This window comes from Echeneis naucrates, chromosome 13 (genome assembly GCF_900963305.1).
Source record: "Echeneis naucrates chromosome 13, fEcheNa1.1, whole genome shotgun sequence".
In the NCBI taxonomy this organism is placed as follows: domain Eukaryota; kingdom Metazoa; phylum Chordata; class Actinopteri; order Carangiformes; family Echeneidae; genus Echeneis; species Echeneis naucrates.
In genome coordinates, this window is record NC_042523.1 from 9,029,534 (window position 1) to 9,048,321 (window position 18,788).

Sequence of the window (18,788 nt, forward strand, 5' to 3'; positions counted from 1 at the left end):
TATTTATATGATTCTCCTGAGGTTCATTTGATTTCTTTATATTGAAAATGATATTTATGTAAAAAGAAAGACCTTTAAAACCAATATTTTCATGGACAAGGAAGCCTAACAAGGTAACCAAGAGGTAAGAAACGAATTGGATGATCAATAATTGTTTTTAGGGTTTTTATGACTGATTATAGAAACAGAAAGCTAACAAAGTTAGCACGTTCATCCCGAGAGTCCCTGATCTCTTGTCTCTCTCACTCTCTCCATCACTGGCTGGCCACACTGATCCTCATGTTTTTGTTGTTTGTTTGTTTGGATAGTTTTTTCTCTTAGTTCATATGTTAATAGGTATGTTTTCTTTTGTGTAAATAACATGATGGAATCTTGTGAGCTGATGGAAGAATGTGTATGAAGAGGCACAGATGATTTTAATGAAAGCATTTATTGAAGATTGATTAGTCAAGAAAATATGTGAGCAGTAAGGGAAACCAGGGACAAAAATTCCCTGAATCAGAAACAAACTAGAACACAAATTTTGCGCTAAAACATTTTCACCAGTTTTCACCAAAAGTGTTTTTCCAGATTTATTTTTTGGATGCTGTCCTGAGATCAAATGTCGACAGTAGGAACCCAAACAAGTATTACAGAGTCTCTGTTTTGTTGGCTAACAACATAAGACATCCCTGAACCAACTAGTCAGTGACTGTCAATGGAATTCTCTCTCTTATTATTTCATTCTTTATTTTGACAACATATATCATGAACATCATCACAACAAGTCATTCATTTTTTTCCTCGCACCATTTGATCACCAAATATCACACCATAGCTGTAAGAAGTCATTGTTTACTCCAACAACTGCTTGCCAATATCTTCAGAGGAATTTTTTTCACCTGACTGTGATGCACAAGAAGTCTGTCACATCAAAGAAGAGAGGCCCAAAGTAAGATAAATGTTAAAATGCAGGTACTCATACATTTTGACTGATACTGTGGTTTTGTTAAAGAAAACCTAGAGGCCCACTGGCTCATTGTTTTTGAGGACCAGCTCATTAAGATCAGATCGACACGCTCTGACTCGGACACACACACTGACTTTGATTTATCAATTCAGATTTCCTTTATACAACCCAAAGGAGAGATAACTTTTCAGTGCATGAAAGAAAATCTCATCTCTGAGGCCATAAATGAGAGGGCTCAGACATCTTGGTGTAAGATAAAATACTATATAGTTGAAGTATCTCACATTATAAAATACAACAAAATCAATATGAAACAATGCAGATTCAATGAAGGGACACCACAGCTGGATGAGACAGAGCAGCAGCTGGAAACCATGAAGAGCCACTGTCCTGAGCCCTTTCCTTGATGACTGCTTATCCTCTCCTGATGCAGCTTTGGCCACTTTCATTATTTTAACATAGGAAAAAACAAGTATGATGCACATGACCAAAAACTGTAATTGGTATATAGCTGACCTCAGATGTTGCTGCCATAAATTAATCATAAATATTTCCACAGAACATAACTGATATTTGGTGTAAAATTTTAGGGATGCAGATCCAAAGAAAGTGGAGAAAATAAAAATAGAGGGCACAGAGCTGAGAGCATGAATGATGAGGATACAGTTAATAGTATTACGTGTGGAGCAGAGCTCTCCATGATGCAGCGGCATACAAACAGCCACATAACGCTCCAGAGTCATTGCTGTCAGAGTCACTGGTGTAACAGTAATATACACAATTACCACAACACAGATAATGACACACAACCAAACATGAATGGGGATATTAAACTGGGTCAAAATAGCAAGGACATCAGAAAGGAATAACACCAAACTATCAGATAGTAATGTAACAGCAAATAAGATGTAGCGTGTTGTTGTGTAGAAACACTCTTTTGAAAAAAGGTTATGATGAGCAACAAGTTGATAGAGAGAAAAATTATAACCAGCAGCTGCACAACTGTTACCAGGTCATTCATCAGCAGGTACAAAGGTTCATTACCAACCAGTGAACTGTTATCAGCCATAAGTGTTTTTTCTAAGCAAACGTAGAGTTTTAGCCACAACAAAATGTCCTTTAAAGAGTCAGTATTCCTTCAAGTGTTTCCTAGTAGAAAGTGTAAAAAGTTCAATTTCATCAGTTTATCAAATCCTACATGCAGTCTCAGGCAGAGCTGTTGTCTTCTGATGTGTGTCCATCCTTCTGAGAGAGGGCTGTGCACGAGGCTTTAAAGTCTAGAGCATCCAAAAATAACTTCAAATGAAAGTTCACCCACCAGTATTGTCATCGTCTCTTAGAGCCTGCGTGTCTTTGTTTGGCTGTTTACAGTTTGATGGACAATTTACTGCAAACTTTAAAGTGAGCTGATTTTCCTTGAACTTTATTTAAAATGTAAATAAAACTATTATTATTGTTATTAATGGGAAGGCAGCTGCATGTTTTGCATGCAGAGGCCAAACCCCAGTTGCAGGGCGAACCAGTGGAATGCTTGTGCTGTAGTAATGGAGAGGGTGTGACAGGAATGGCAGCCAATGTAAAAACTGAGGCCATCAGTCATGAAAGACACTGAGCTGACTTTTTGTGGCGACCCCAAATAGGGAAATGCTGAAAGAACAAGTGACAAACATATACATACATATATGTTATGAACCGAGATAGACTGGTGACCTGTCCAGGGTGTACTCCGCCCTCACCCAGTGTGAGTTTGGATTGGCTCCTCAATTGTAATATAAAACTGGGTAAAGATGACAAGAATATCAGACATGAATAGTAAGAAACTATCTGATATGAATGTAAGAGCAAATTAAATATAGCATGTAGTTGTGTAGAAGCACTCTTTAGTAAAAAAAGGTTATGGTGAAGAAAAAATTATCTGCCATCTTTGTATTTTCTAAGAAACGGGAGCTTCAGTCACTGCAACAAGTCCTGTAAACTGTAAAAATGTGTTCTTTACACAATTTGATTACTGTCCAATTTTAAGTACCCTTTAAAGTGATATGAAGTTGGATTGTTAGTTTTCCCAAATCCTGTTTCTCCACTCCAGCGACTAAAGTTGTCAGCTGAGCTCTAAACCAGGGCCGTGCATGATGATGACTTTATAGACTGCACGTACAACAGTTGGAAACAACGCTGCCGTGACCTCCTGAGTTTAGGTTGTTATTCATCCCAGGTTTTTGTGAGTTAACGGTGACCCTGACCTGTGACTGCGAGAGTATAATCAGTTCAAATAAAAATCACTTAATTTTTGAGTAATAATCTATGTTTTTGTTCAATTTAAAGAGATTACCTCAAAGTATTAATGAGATATTGTGTTAACAAGACCTGGTGGTGATTTTTCACTGTGCCAACTTGTTGCTCATCATGAACCTTTTTCAAAAAGAGTGTTTCTACACAAAAACACGTTACGTCAGTTATGTGCAGTGGAGCTGTTTACGAGTGGTGGTGTCCAGTTGATGGAAAACTACAGGCCATAGAAGAATATCCTGTCGTAGAGATGAAGAAGGAGTTGAAGCCTTTTCATGGCCTGCTCAGTTGCTATGGCCACAGTTGTGGTACCTGTGACTGCACTGCTAGATGCTTTGGGAGGCAGGTCTTGGATGTAGTCATTCATCTGCTTGTAGAGGGGCTTGGACCCTCCCCATTATCAAGCAGAGATCCCTGATGTTGTGACCAGATAATATGAGTCACAAACAACATGTGGCCAGAGACAGGGCGCAACAATAAATGCTGATGACGACAGTGCAGTGTGGAGTGAGTTTGACTGTCTACTCAGTAGAGATAAAATCATTATACTGGGAGCACAGCATCGAGGAATAAATTCGGCTTTAGAAGATGTTTATCTGAAGATGCTGTGGCAAGATTTAAAGATAACGTTCGGTCATCATTTGCAGCAATGCCATATCTAAATTCAAATGAGGTTTTCTCCCATACACAGGTTGAAACCTTGTGATTCGAACTAAGGCCACACTGTGTTTAAATCTTGATGATGCTGCCCCTCTCAAAAAGAAAGTCATAAAACAGAGGAGGCTGGCTCCCTGGTACAATTCTCACATTCCTACCTTAAAGCAGACATCAAGGAAATTAGAAAGAATTTGGCGTTCCAGTAACTCAGAAGAGTCTCACAGAGCCTGAAAAGAAAGCTTAAAAACATATAAATAAGCTCTCCACAGTGCTAGAAGTTCATATTACTCAGCACTAATAGAAGAAAACAAAAAAAAAAAAAAAACAGGTTTCTCTTCAGCACTGTAGCCAGGCTGACACAGAGTCATAGCTCAGTTGAACCAGTGATCCCCTGAGCTTTGAGCAGCGATGACTTTATGGACTTTTTACAGATAAAACTGTAACAATCAGAGAAAGAATTCATCAGCTCTTACCTCCATTAGACAATAATCTTCTACTGAATACAGCAACTCCTGAATCACCTGCAATGCCTATTGTACATCTGGAATCATTCTTTCAGTCATTCATCCTAGACCTGATTAATTTTACCTTATCTTTGGGTTATGTACCTCAGACTCTTAAGACCGCAGTCGTGAAACTTCAACTGAAAAAGCCAAATCTTGTTCCAGATGTTTTGGCCATCTACAGATCAATATTGAACCTTCTGTCCATCTATAAAATCATGGAGAAAGTGGTAGCAAACCACTTACATCACCATCTGCATAGGAACGGCTTGCTTGAAGAGTCAGTCAAGATTTAGAGCCCATAACAGCACAGAAACAGCGCTGCTTCAAGTCTCCAATGATATTCTAATGGCTTCAGATAATGCATCAGCCTTCATACTTCTCCTGTTATATGTTAGTGCTGCATTCAACACCAGAGATGAACGGTGAACTTAGGAGCCAGTTTCTTAGACTCCACCCCCAGTGGTAGGTCCAGGTGGACAGCCATACCTTTTGTCCCACTTGGTAAGGGGGGGGTCTGGGAGCAACAGCAATTGGCAGCTGTTGAATACCGTTCTGCTGCCTAAAGGAGTGAGGACCTGGCCTGGGTCCAGTTTTGGTGGCAGCGGCGGATGAATGCCTCCACGGATAGACAGAAAGTCTCTTTTTCCTGGGTTGGAAATAATGGAAACAATGAAACCCAGAAGACGGACTGGCGGATGCTCCGAGGCGACAGAACTCCCTCCAGAACAGTGAGGTGAACTAGGGCCCTCTGTCCGACACCCTGTCAGTAGGGAGGCCATGGAGTCAGAAAAAGTGTTGGTCAGCTGTCTTTAGCTGACGGGAGTTTGGGGAGGTGAATGAAGTGAGCAATCTTGCTGAATCGGTCTACCACAGTCAGGATGGTGGTGTGATCTCCAGACCAGGGCCTCAAGGAGCCGTCCCTCTTGCTGACGAAGAACAACCCTGCACCAGAAAGTGATGAGGACAGATGGATGATCCCAGCAGGCAGGGCGTTGCCGATGTATGTCTCCATGGCCTCTCTTTCAGCGGCAGATAGGGAGTAGAGCCGACCCTTGGCAGTGTGGTACTGGGAAGAAGTTTGATGGTGCTGTCATACGGCTGATGCGGGGGCAAGGAGATGGCCCTCGCCTTGCTGAAAACCTCTTGAAAACTCATGGTAGTCTGCAGGTACCTTGGAAGGGTCAGAGGTCAAACAGGTTATGAAGGTTGGTGTAGAGGCAGTAGGTTGGACCCCGTAGACCAGTCTATGTGAGGGTTGTGGCGGCAAAGCCAGGGGTAACCGAGGATCACTGGGAGGTTGGGAGATTTAAGGACGTGGAAACAGACTGTCTCGTGGTGGTTGCCGGACAGGAGCATGGGAATAGCTGTGGTCTGATGGGTGCACTGGCTGGCACTGGACAAGACAGGGGAACCTGATTGATGCTGCTGATGGGCGAGTTCCTCATCAATCAGGTGATGCCCGGCGGTAGCACAGGAGCCGGAGTCAGAGTCGTGTCAGAGGGGTCGGGGGCTGCAGCGGCTGCAGATTGTTGAGTCATGACGGTAGCCATCTGTTGAACCTGGACGGCTAGCAGGTTAGCGTCTGCTCCAGCCCTGAAGGTGTTCCTTATGCCGCTGGAGCATGTCCTCTACTCGAGCTAGGCGAGAGGTTGGAGAGGAGGTGTCTGCTGGGTCCATGTCTGGCCAGAGTTTTACTGACACTGGGTGGTTAGGACCCAAAAACAGAACACAGTCGGCAATGACTTTAATTGCTAGGGACAGGTAAAGAGCAGGATCTATAGAGTCGATCCCCGGTTCAGAAGTGCCAACAAGTTGAGAGCAGAGGAGCGGTCAGAGACAGGAGGAGTGGTCGAAGCCGGGAGAGCAGTGCGAGAAGGTGGAGGTACTGACAGGGAGCAGGCAGAGGATGAGCCGAGGACAGGCGGATAGGTCAGAACCAGGAGAGCAGACAGAAGCCCAGGACACTGAGACAGAACTCTTGGTCGGAGACGAAAGGCAGGCAGGTACAATGGGGAGCAGACGTGGAGAGCAGGTCCGGGAACAGGTAGGCAGGGTTGGGAGATCTGACATGTAATCGCTGGAGAGTCTCGCATGGCACAAAGAACAATCTGGCAAGAAGTGAGTGTGGAGCTAGTGAATATATACCTGGGTTGATTGTGGGTGATGTGCTGCAGGTGTGCTGATGGCTGAGTGAGAGCAGGTGTGGTGTGAGTAGTGGAAAGGTACTGAGTCCAGGGTGAGAGACAGCAGCAGACTGTGACAGACGTACTTGGTTAAAACTGGCACATGTGTCTCAGACCAAATGGCTATGACCTGTTGGGTTCCCCAGGGGTCAATTCTGGGACCCCTATTGTTTAATCTGTACATGCTTCCATTAGGCCAGCTAATATGCAGTTATAATGTGTCCTACCACAACTATGCAGATGACACTCAGATCTACGTTAGGTTAGAAATCTAAGGATAATTTTCGACTCAGACCTGAACACTTACAGCCACATTAAATCAATGACATCAGCAGCTTTTTATCATCTGAAAAACACTGGCAGAATCAAAGAAATAGTGTCTAAACCAGATTTGGAGAGAATAATCTATCCAGCAGGTTAGACTACTGTAACGGTCTGCTCACTGGACTCTCTAAACAAGCTGTAAGACAGCTGCAGTACATCCAGAATGCTGCTGCTCGAGTCCTGACTAGAATCAGGAAATACAACCACATTAGTCCAGTGCTCAGGTCTCTGCGCTGGCCTCCTGACGCTCAGAGAATAGACTTTAAAACAGCTCTGCTTGTGTACAAGTCTCTTCATGGTCTAGCACCAAAGTACATCTCTGACATGGTAGAGCCATATGAGAACCTCAGGGAGTGGTCTCCTGGTGGTGCCCAGGGTCAGGACTAAACATGGTGAGGCTGCGTTCCAGTTTTATGCTGCTAAAATCTGGAACAGTCTTTCAGAAGATGATTTCAGATTAGCTTTTAATGCATTGAATGATTTTTTTCTTGAATGATTTATGTCATGATTCTATCTGCCTTCTTGTAATTTTTTCTCCATCTGTCAAGCACTTTGAATTACCCTGGGTACGAACGCTAATTGTTGATCCAGTCTCCATGTGTCTGTGTGTGGCAACATTGGATTTCTGTTACTTATTAACTCAATTCAAAAACCAACCAAATATCAGAATCAGATTCAGAAAACTTTGTCAATGTGACATTGCACAACGAAATTAAGGTGTCAACTTACAGTGCAGAGGAAGTAATATAAATAGATAAAGATCTAAAAGGGATAAACGTGAAAAGTAAAAAAAAAGGAATTTAAAAACATAAATATAAATACAAACACAAGTTATAAGCAATGGGGAGAAGAGCCTGCTAGCTCTTATTGCATGTCACGGTAAAAATAATTGTATTGCACAAAAAAGTAATGGGTATTGCACATCTTATTTATCTAATGAATATGCAGTTCAGCTGTCATAAATATGAAACAAAAAGTTTATCTTGGCTTCCATTTACAGTTTTGAATTTCGGTTGGTTAAGATCACAACATTTTAACATGAACATTTGGCAAAATATCTTTTAGTAATCTTCCAGTCCGTTACTGTCCAGCTTGCCCGTCATTGGTGTTGTATATGCTGTATATGTGTGTGTGCCTTTAATAGAGAGTTGACGACAATGCCATAAAGCAGGTGTTCCAGGTGAGTCACACGTGGTGACCACACGGGCATTATTACCCAGCTTCAAGTTACACAGTAAAGTTCTAGTATTGGATAATAACCTTTGTGTGGACATTGAATCACTTTACATGGTGTCAGATTCACTTGACAGACGCAGCGCTTCAGAAAGATGGCAAAGTTTAATCCTCCGGATAGTTTTGCATTTGATCGTCCAAATAAATTGGGAGACTGGAAGCAGCGTTTCCAACGCTTTTGTTTGGTGACAGAACTAAGCAGAGAGGATGGAGAAGTTCAGGTCAGTTCCCTGATATATGCTATGGGCCCGAAGGCTGAAAACATTTTCAAGTCATTCGTGTTAGCTGGGGATGACCAAAAGATGTTTGTTAGGAAAAGACGAGTACTTTTTCCCCAAACGGAATGTAATCCACGAGCGCGCCTGTTTCCACCAGAGAGTTCAGCGGCCCGGGGAGAAAGTTGAAATGTTTATCTGAGTTCTTTATGATTTATCAGAACACTGTGACGACACTCACTGTGACAGAGCCTACAGACTGGTGTGCACCGATAGTGCCAGTTCCAAGAAAGATTGGCAAAGTCCGCATTTGTGTAGACCTGAAAAGGTTAAATGAGGCTGAGGAGAGAACTGCAAAGCTGAGTGGTGCTACAATGTTGACGTCACTAGACGCAGCCTCAGGTTTTTGGCAGATAACTACACCCCGAAAGCAGCAAGTTAACTACCTTCATAACACCATTTGGGAGATACTCCTTCAAGCGGCTCCCATTCAGCATGACCAGTGCTCCTGAAGTCTTTCAGCGGAAAATGGCGAAACTCTGAATGACCTTGATATCGCTATTTGATGCTAAATCCAGTCTGCCAGATTCGGTTGCCTGGATCAGGCCCTGAATGACAATGGTCCCCAATTTGCATGTGAGGAGTTCCGAGAGTTCGCTAGAGAGTACAACTTTCAGCACGTAACATCAAGTCCCCATAATCCGCAAGGAAATGGACATGCAGAGAGGAGTTCAAATCGCAACCACGATTCTTCAACAGAGAGACCCTTGCTCTTATGTGCTACCGCTCCACCATGCTCCACTACTGGAGTGAGTCCGGCTGAACTGCTTATGGGCCAGAAGATTAAGACAATATCTCCAACACTTGAGAGAAACCTTCTTCCTCTTTGGCCTAACCTGAAAACTGTCAGGAACAAAGATGCGAAGGAGAAGGAGAAAGAAGCTTTCTACTTCAACCTTTGACATGGAGCAAAGCCCCTGCTGTTGCTGAGGTCTGGTGATCCCGATCTTGGGAAGTTGGACCACCAGCAAGCCTGGGGAACACCCGCTGAAATAGAAGAGGTGGAGAGAAAAGTACGGATGGGATACAGACCCTGGTTCGGGTAGGGGGCATGAAAGTATAGAGGGTGCAGGAGGTGGAGGCAATACAAGCTACACTAGCAGATTCAGCAACTAAACTCACCTGAACAGTCCTATACTCAAACGAAACTAACACACCAACCCAGGCCAACTCACCTGGAACACCCGCTGTCATCCCTGGTTACAGTTCTAATCCACGATCCTATGTTATCGAGACAGAACAGGGGGCAACACTGAGGCGTCACCATCGTCACCTGCAAACATGTTCCTGTGCCAGCTGGAGATATACCAGAGGGGTATTCCAGAAAGCGGGTGATGTGAAAACTCTGAGTATGTTAACCCTGAGATGAGGGAAACTCTGAGTTATCGGTTCCAGAAAGATGTCCAAGATGGAAGGCCTGTAAGGGATGTAACCTGCAGAAATTACTTTTGAATAAAACAGCCTAAGACAACTTCTCATTATTGTTTCTTTATTCCCTTAAAGTACATAAGCAGCAGTTAGGATTTGTAATATACAGTATAATACAGCCATGAACATATTTCACGTGTGTAGTGCACCCATCTCAACTGATGTTCGAGTAATAGAATTTCAAGGTCTGTTTTTCTAATCTGGCAATCCAGATAGACCATTTCTTTTTCTGTTCTCTGTATTGTCTTCATAAGCTGGACTCTGTACAAATCCTTCACAGTTAACTAGGAAACATATGGAGGACATTGAAATCCTACAGTTCTACATACAGATTTAATGCAGTATTGACCGAAAACCTTGCTGAGTCAAGATGTGCTGTAGAAGTTGGTGACCCTCCTGGTGATGTGCAGACATGTTCTGTTGAAGGACAAGAATGGGCTAGTAGTTTGTCCATGATCTATGATCATCACGTCAGAGTGCACGTCAAACTCTGAGTTCCACTCAAGAATATAAAGGAATGTGAATGGGTAGAGCACTGAAGAGCCATCTGAAGCAAGATCTGAGTCTGGAATACTTACAGCTGCTGGGTGTTCAACTGTTTTAGTCAGAGGCTGAACAAGGCAGATGGCACCATCCACAACTGTTGTGTTATATTTAAGTTGTATTTTTTTAAATGACACAAGTGTATACTGACATCTGATGTAGGCACTTTTGTCCTGGGGGTGACAGGCTCAGATGAGCTTCCCCCAGGGATGCCCTCAGCCACCGGTCGTTCCCTGTTTTGGCTAAGGGCCAGTTCCTCAGCCTCTGTCAGAGGTGGTGGCGGCGGCCCTCCACCCGTTTTTCAGGCCTCTGCCTTCTTTCTGGTGGCTAAACAGAACTCAAATGTTAATCTCTTTTTTAAATTAATAGATTTTACTTAGTTTGTGTACACATTGACTTTAATATGTCACAATTTTATTTGGGGAAAACACAAGAAACTTGTGTGACAAAAAAATGGACCAGACAAACTTTCACCCTGCTCTATGTTCCCTACAGATAATATCCAACTAGGCCAGTGAGTGGTGAACTATCATGTCTTTAGGGTCATCAGGTGGTAACCTCCTTTCAGCGGTGTTTCGTCTAGTTAGGCCCACAACACCTCCAGGAGGCTGGACCGTGAACACTTGCGTCCCAGAGTCACCCCCACATGCCAGCCGTCACCACTCCTCACACAAAGACAACTATCTACAACAGTACGACTATCAACTACTCTAACCTCTCACCAACTGCACCAGTGAAAGCGGGGTGGGGGTACAGACCCTGGTTCGGGTAGGGGGGAGAAATAGAAGAGGTGGAGAGAAAAGTACGGATGGGATACAGACCCTGGTTCGGGTAGAGGGTGCAGGAGGTGGAGGCAATACAAGCTACACTAGCAGATTCAGCAACTAAACTCACCTGAACAGTCCTATACTCAAACAAAACTAACACACCAACCCAGGCCAACTCACCTGGACTAACTGCACGGTGTCAAAGAGGCTCAAACAGGCCACACCCTCCACTTAAATACACTTCCTCTTCCTGGATTTCTTCCTCTGCTTCTCCCTAGAGTCTGTCTATCTGAAGAGCTCGGTCTGCTGGGCCCCCAGCTACTATTACTTCTTCTAACCCAAATCCACTGACTGGATCTTACTGCCTCATCTGTCATTTCCTTCACTATTTTCCTCACCCTCAGTCCGCTTCCTCCTAACTCCTTCAACAAAGCAACAGCAGATCTTGCTACAAACCCTCTACATCCTACTTCCACTGGACAAATCCTGACCTTCCATCCTCGCTGCTCAGCATCTTCAATGCCTGCAGCTAAGCTTTTTAAAACCAGGTTATGTCGCCACGTATATCGGCCTTGTGAGAGACTAATCTTACAACCGGACAAGATGTGTTTTAGAGCTGCAGCACCTGAACACAACGAACATAACGGGTCTCCATTTACCCAGAGTTTTAGGTTCTGGGGAGTTGGCAATACGTCATATGTTGCCCCTATCAAATATCTAACAGTACTTTCCTCCATACTCCACAGCTCTTTCCAACTAAGCTTTTTCTTCTCTACACCTTCCCAGTTCAACCACTGTCCCTGCTTATCCTGAGCCACTGCCCTCGCACTCCTTAATATTTCCTCCTGTCTACGAACCTGCTCTACAATTAGCTTCCTCTTCTCTTTGGGATCTGCTCTACTCCACACCGGTTTGCCTGGGCCAAGCCCCAAGCCTCCCAGGCCTATCTGTACATTACCCACAATCTCTGTATGCCTAAGAGATGCTTTTGCTTCCTGCACTGCCATTCTATCAACATTTTATCAAGTGACAACTGAAAACTATTCCAAAGCATTTATTATTTATGCATTTAGATTTTATGGACTTTGAGGATTCTATCCCTTTCTTTCCATATTTTCAGGGCTTTGGTGGCAGTTTAGTAGTTTATATACAGCAATCTCAGTTAAAGCAACATATTAGTAATTTTAAAGGAAATTGTCATTTGAATTTCTAAACAAAAACAAGGACACTGCAGTACTCCATTTGTGCGCAGGGCACAGCTGATGGGGGGCGACATGGTGTTAATTTTCACTGTCCCAGTCTTTAAAGTCAGCATGCGTAGCCCTCCATCTTCAGGCTGCACAGAGCTCAGTGAGCAGCATTCCTCCCAGTTGCAGTAGACAGGATTTTGGAAATTGCTGTGTTCAGTGTACCACAATATCACTTCAGAGAGGAGTGGATAAAAGCTTTGGGTAAATAATCCAGTTTTTGTTTTTGTTAATGACAATTTAAGGGACTTTTTGGGGTGACACAAACTTCTGCGTGCTTGCTTAGAAAACACACTTATGGCAGACAACAATTCTCTTGTTCTTCTTGAATCGCTGCAGCGGCACATAAATTACAAGGTCATTATTGTGCAGCTCCTTGTGATGATTTTTCTCAGCATCAACTTGTCGCTCATTGTAACCTTTTTTCAAAAAGAGTGTTTCTACACAACCGCACGTTATATGCTATTTGCTGTTACATTACTGTCAGATAGTTTGTTGTTATTCATGTCTGATATCGTTCTCATCCTCAACCATTTTCGTATTGCCTTTCAAACGTGGCTGTGCCTCATTATCTCTATGGTGGTGTTTCTGTATACTACAGTCACACCAGTGACTCTGACAGCAATGACTCTGGAGCGTTATGTGGCTGTTTGTATGCCGCTGCATCATGGAGAGCTCTGCTCCACACGTAATACTATTAACTGTATCCTCATCATTCATGCTCTCAGCTCTGTGCCCTCTATTTTTATTTTCTCCACTTTCTTTGGATCTGCATCCCTAAAACTTTACACCCAATATCACATCTGTTCAGTGGAAATATTTATGATTCACTTATGGCAGCAACATCTGAGGTCAGCTATATACCAATTACAGTTTTTGATCATGTGCATCATACTTGTTTTTTGCTATGTTAAAATAATGAAAGTGTCCAAAGCTGCATCAGGAGAGGATAAGCAGTCATCAAGGAAAGGGCTCAGGACAGTGGCTCTTCATGGTTTCCAGCTGCTGCTCTGTCTTATCCAGCTGTGGTTTCCCTTCATAGAAGCTGCTTTGTTCCACATTAGTTTTACTCTATTTAACAATGTCAGGTATTTTAACTACATATTATGTTATCTTGCACCCAGATGTATGAGTCCTCTCATTTATGGCCTGAGAGATGAGGTTTTTTTTAATTCTCTGAAATACTTTGCCTCATTTGGCTTGTGTAAAAGAGACATTATTTAATATGTTAGAATTTCTCTTCCTTTCAGCATTTATAACAGACGTGGATGATGCTCATGAACAACGTGCCAGTGAACTTCTATCTGTTTTTCCTGAAAACCACAGTCTTGTTTTTACTTTAAGAGATCAGGTCCTATTTCATGTGTTAACATTTAGTGGGCTATTTCACAGCCATCAGTAAAATCTATGTACATAGAGCAGCATAGTGATAGATTGGGGTATGAAATGCAGCACGTGATCAAATTCTCCAGTTAATATCTTTATATTGATGTCATTGAAGTCACAGAGTTATTGGTTTTGGGATTTGAGTCTTTAAAACAGCATATTAGATGGTGTAAATCTTTAGCATATATGATACACCTGATGTTGTCTAACATGTAGTAAAACCTTTGCTTGTTTGAGTCCTCTCATCTACGGCTTCACATGAGGTTCTCTTTGATGCCCTCAAATACTGTGTCTCCTTTGGCTCGTAGGTGCAAAATACTATTTGATCAATTTGAATAACAGTTATTGGCTTCCTGTGTGTAGATATAAACACGTCTTGCATGGATTGAAATGGGCTTTATGGGTGTGTTCACGTTATTGTAATAGTAATTGGCATTGATATTGAATCAGATGATTAGCAACTATTCATTACTTTTTTATGAATAGTGCAGAACAGTTATGTTTTTTTTTGTTGTGTACGTTGTTGTTTTGTTGTAAGTTTAAGGCAGAACGTGTCTTTGCTTCATGGTCTTACGTTTTGTTTTGATAAATCAGATACTGATGGTCCTATTTAATCTGTAAAAAGCTGATGTGTCATCAGTTACAGAATTCAGCCTGCCTTTGTCCTCAATCTGAACCACTGACACAAAGGCTGAGAGGAAATTTAAATCTGTAGTTTCATCTGTATTAAATCTTCTAAAGTCTTCATGATTTAATCGTTTAAGCTCATGTTTTGCTTCCCTCATTAATAGTTTGTATACCGTCATAGTTTTTGAATTGTAGTTTGGAGCTGCATATTAAAGATTTTGGCCTTTTAATGTACTTTCTTTGGAACACCTGGAACCTTTAAAAATAAAATGATCTCACCCATCTTTTTTTTGATGTTTTAATAAAATACAAATGAAGCAGAGAATCAGAGCAGGTTACTGATGTCTACAAGAAGTGTTTGGCTAAGCTCTTCCTGTTTGCAGAGCTGTGAATGACTATTCTTCGACAAGATGGTGGTCCCATCTCAATTAGACAAAAGGTCCAATCTCTGAATGTATATTTATTTATTTATTTAGTGTGAAACAACAATAAACACAAAAAGAACAAATAAAAACAATGACACAATCACAATTAAAAAAGCGTATAAAGGTATCCAATGTTATAACAAAACATAAATAAAAATATTGAAAACAAAAAGGAAAAAGCAGCATCCAGGTAACAGTTTCAGCTCGCCTTTAGAGAAGACTGGTACTGAGAAAGGCCAAGTGCCGATTCTGTTCCTTCTCTTTAATTATTTGCCGTGTTTTTGAGAAGATTCCCTCAGAGGGGATGGATGGTATGGAATTACCATATTTTTCGCACAATAAGATGCACTTAAATCCTTAAATTTAAGGCAGTGCGCCTTATGTATGAAATCTTGCTGTGCTTACTGACCTCGAACCAACTTTATGTGGCACACTGCGCTCAAAAATCTGTCAAAATGTTTTATTGCGACTTTGGTAAGCGACGAAGCCGTTCCACTTGATGGATTGTGGGAGCATTCTCAGATGGCACAGGGGCGTTGTGTTAACGGTGGTCCTTGGTTGGATATGGGTTGACAACGTTAGATAACTAATTATGTAGTGCAAGTTCGACTTACCTGACTGTTGTTTCACTTTATATATGTTTTATCATGCACCTTATAAGCCGGTGTGCCTTATGTATGAAAATAGACCTGTTCATTGATATTGCACCTTATAATGCGGTGCACCTTATGGTCCACAAAATACGGTACTTTTGAACCAAAATATGCAAACTAATTTTATAAAATATCAAACAAAAATACAAATTTGAGAGAGAATAAAACAAAACCAAGCCAAAAACAAACTAATCTCAAAATTAAAACTCATGAGTCGCAAACAAATTATCTGGCTTATTGTGTATTGGAAGTATTGGAAGTAAAGTAAAGTATCAGTCTTTTCATTTTATGTCCTTTTGTTTACAGTTCCCTTTGCGTCTTTCTCACTGCTGGCTTTGCAGTTGTTTTTCCTGATCTTTTGGATTTCTGACACAAACCTCTCGGGTGGGCGGGTTCTTTAAGGGGTGCCTCGCTGTTGGCTAATGAGTTTTTGAGTGACGGCTCCATTGCTGGAGAGCTCACTCAGTGCCCCGGAAGTTGCTCAGCGCATCAAGCTCTGGCGCCACCAAACAGACATGTAAACACACAAACATTATATATGTGTTGTCTGTGTCTTGTGTCAAACGTGTTGTTGTTTTGTCATGCTCTGGTTAGTAAGTTTATATTGAATTGATCTTGGCTAACATTAGCTATTGCTATCAATAACGATTGCTAGCTAGCTAACCACACACACACACACACTGGTACTAACGTTGCAGAAAATCGAGCAGTGTAGGTAGGATTTTATTTGTAATGAAGTATTTTTACATGTGGCATCGATACCTTTGCTTAGGTAATCTGAGTACTTGGGGTCACAGAATCTGCTGGTTGACCAAATTCACTGTAACATCGGCCTGTTTTCTTTTCTGGATAATTTGCCATGAGAATCACTGCAGGCTGAATGTATCTTGATATGAGATATATTATATATTATATATAGATATATTATGACATATGACTTTTATATAGTTTTAATTGACAATGAGAGTTTGGGAGATGTATGATTTCATATAACTATTCACACCTTTTTCTGTGATATACATAAAAAATACCAACACCAAAAAATCTGATTTCTTCCTTTTTTCTTTGATTCCTGTTTGAGGATGTTCTGCTCCACTACTTACAGAAAAAGTTCATAAGCAAAAATCAATTTTGTTGATTGAGTGGAAATAAAATAATTTAGACCCAATAACATGAACAGAGTAACATTAACTGGAGGTACAGAGTGGCCGAACATCACTGATATTGTAATTCTGGAGATAAACACCTTTTTTCTTTATAACCACCATTAAGTCCAAGGTTGATGAACACTTAAACACAGACTATGACTATAATTTAGTTAAATAGCAGACACAGCTACCGACTGTGATTTATCCAATGTTATTTCCTTTATACAACCCAAAGGAGACATATTTTTTCAGTGCATGAAAGAAAACTTCATCTCTGAGGCCATAAATGAGAGGACTCAAGAATTTTGGTACAAGATAAAATAATATATAGTTGAAATATCTCACATGATAAAACACAACAACATCAATCTGAAGCAATGCAGCTTCTATGAACGAACACCACAGCTGGATGAGACAGAGCAGCAGCTGGAAACCATGAAGAGCCACTGTCCTGAGCCCTTTCCTTGATGACTGCTTATCCTCTCCTGATGCAGCTTTGGCCACTTTCATTATTTTAACATAGGAAATCACAACAGGTATTAGCATGATCAAGAAGTAAAACTGACTTATAGCTGACCTGAGATGGTGTTGCCATAAGTAAATGAAAAGAAACTCCACTGCACATAACTGAAATTGGTTGTAAAATTTTAGGGATGCAGATCCAAAGATGGTGGAGAGAATAACAATGCAGGGCACAGAGCTGAGAGCATGAATGAAGAGGACAATGTTTACATTATTACGTGTGGAGCAGAGCTCTCCGTGACGCAGCGGCATACAAACAGCCACATAACGCTCCAGAGTCATTGCTGTCAGAGTCACTGGTGTAACTGTAGTATACACAAGTGTCAAAACACTGATAATGACACACAACCAAACCTGAATCACAACATTATAATGGGCAAGCAGAAGGAGGATATCAGATAAGAATAATAACAAACTATCCGACAGTAAAGAAACGGCAAATAAGATGTAACGTGTGGTTGCATAGAAACACTGTTTTTGAAAAAAGGTTGTGATGAGCAACAAGTTGATGCAGAGAAAAATCATTACCAAGACCTGAACAGTGAAAATCTGCTCGTCGCTCTGCTGAACAAGCTCAAAATCCACCAGTGAAGTGTTACCAGCCATAAATGTGTTTTCTAAGCAAAGAAAGATGAGTTTTAGCCACAACAAAAAGTCCAATAAAGAGTCAATATCAAAAAGAGATTGCAATAAGACAATGGTGGATTAAATAGTGTTTTCATGAATCCCAATGTGACAGAAAGCAGTAATGACTGCTGAGCTCTGTGCAGCTCAGTGAGACAGCACCGTGCATGATGAGGACTTTAAAGATTAGACTATCCAAAAATAACACCAAATGAAATCTCCCTCACCAATGTCGTCATTGACTCTTACAGCCGTCCGTCTCTGATTGGCTGTCTGTGGTTGGACAGAAACACTGAGCACTGCAGATACCAAAGAAAATAACAAAGAAAACGGTCACTTAAATTTGACAGTTATTCTGAAGTTACCAAAGAATGTTGCCAAAGTTTTCATCTGAGGTTATTGGCCTCAGCATGCCTTAGGTTTAGTTTAAACACCTGCTGACAAGCTTCCTTTAATGATCTGTGTCTCTTTGAGTGGGATTGAATTTGTGTATTCACTAATTTAGACTTGGTTAGTGCTGTCGCCCCACAATAAGAAGGTTGTGGGTTCAGTTCCCGGCCTGGGGCCTTTCTGTGTGGAGTTTGCATGTTCTCCCCGTGTCTGCGTGGGTTTCCTCCCACTGTCCAAAGATATCATGTTTCGGTTAACTGGTGACTCTGAATTTGCCGTAGGTGTGAGTTTGAGCATGGGTGGTTGTTCATCTCTTTTTGTCTTTGTGTGTTGGGCCTGTGGACTGGCGACCTGTCCAGGGTGACCCCGCCCCTGGCACGATGTGAGCTGGGATTGGCTCCAGCAGCCCGGAAACAGAAAAGCGATAGAAGATGGATGGATGGGTGGATGGACTAATTTAGACTTGGTTTGAAATACACTTTTTTCACATTTTCTTGTCTTTTTAAAAGGAGAGAGTTGTAAAGAAGACAAAATATGATTGTGTATGTTGTAAAGATATCAGAAGTTGATCCAGTCTCCATGTGTATGTGTCTCTGTGAGGCAACATTGTATTTA

The 18,788-nt window shown here is 41.7% G+C and overlaps 2 protein-coding genes and 1 pseudogene across 2 annotated transcripts; 1 reads left to right on the plus strand and 2 right to left on the minus strand.

Moving 5' to 3' along the window:
- Positions 1–1,092: 1,092 nt before the first annotated feature.
- On the minus strand, positions 1,093–2,018 carry LOC115053110 (odorant receptor 131-2-like; annotated as a pseudogene).
- Positions 2,019–12,695: 10,677 nt separating this feature from the next.
- On the plus strand, positions 12,696–13,622 carry LOC115053111 (odorant receptor 131-2-like). Its single transcript, XM_029517678.1, has one exon. The coding sequence runs from the start codon at positions 12,696–12,698 to the stop codon at positions 13,620–13,622; it is 927 nt and encodes a 308-aa protein (XP_029373538.1).
- A 3,216-nt stretch (positions 13,623–16,838) lies between these two features.
- Positions 16,839–17,426, minus strand: LOC115053112 (odorant receptor 131-2-like; the record flags this gene model as incomplete). Its single annotated transcript, XM_029517679.1, has 1 exon — positions 16,839–17,426. A coding segment is annotated over one exon (588 nt), but the record flags the coding sequence as incomplete, so codon positions are not given.
- Between the last annotated feature and the right edge of the window lie 1,362 nt (positions 17,427–18,788).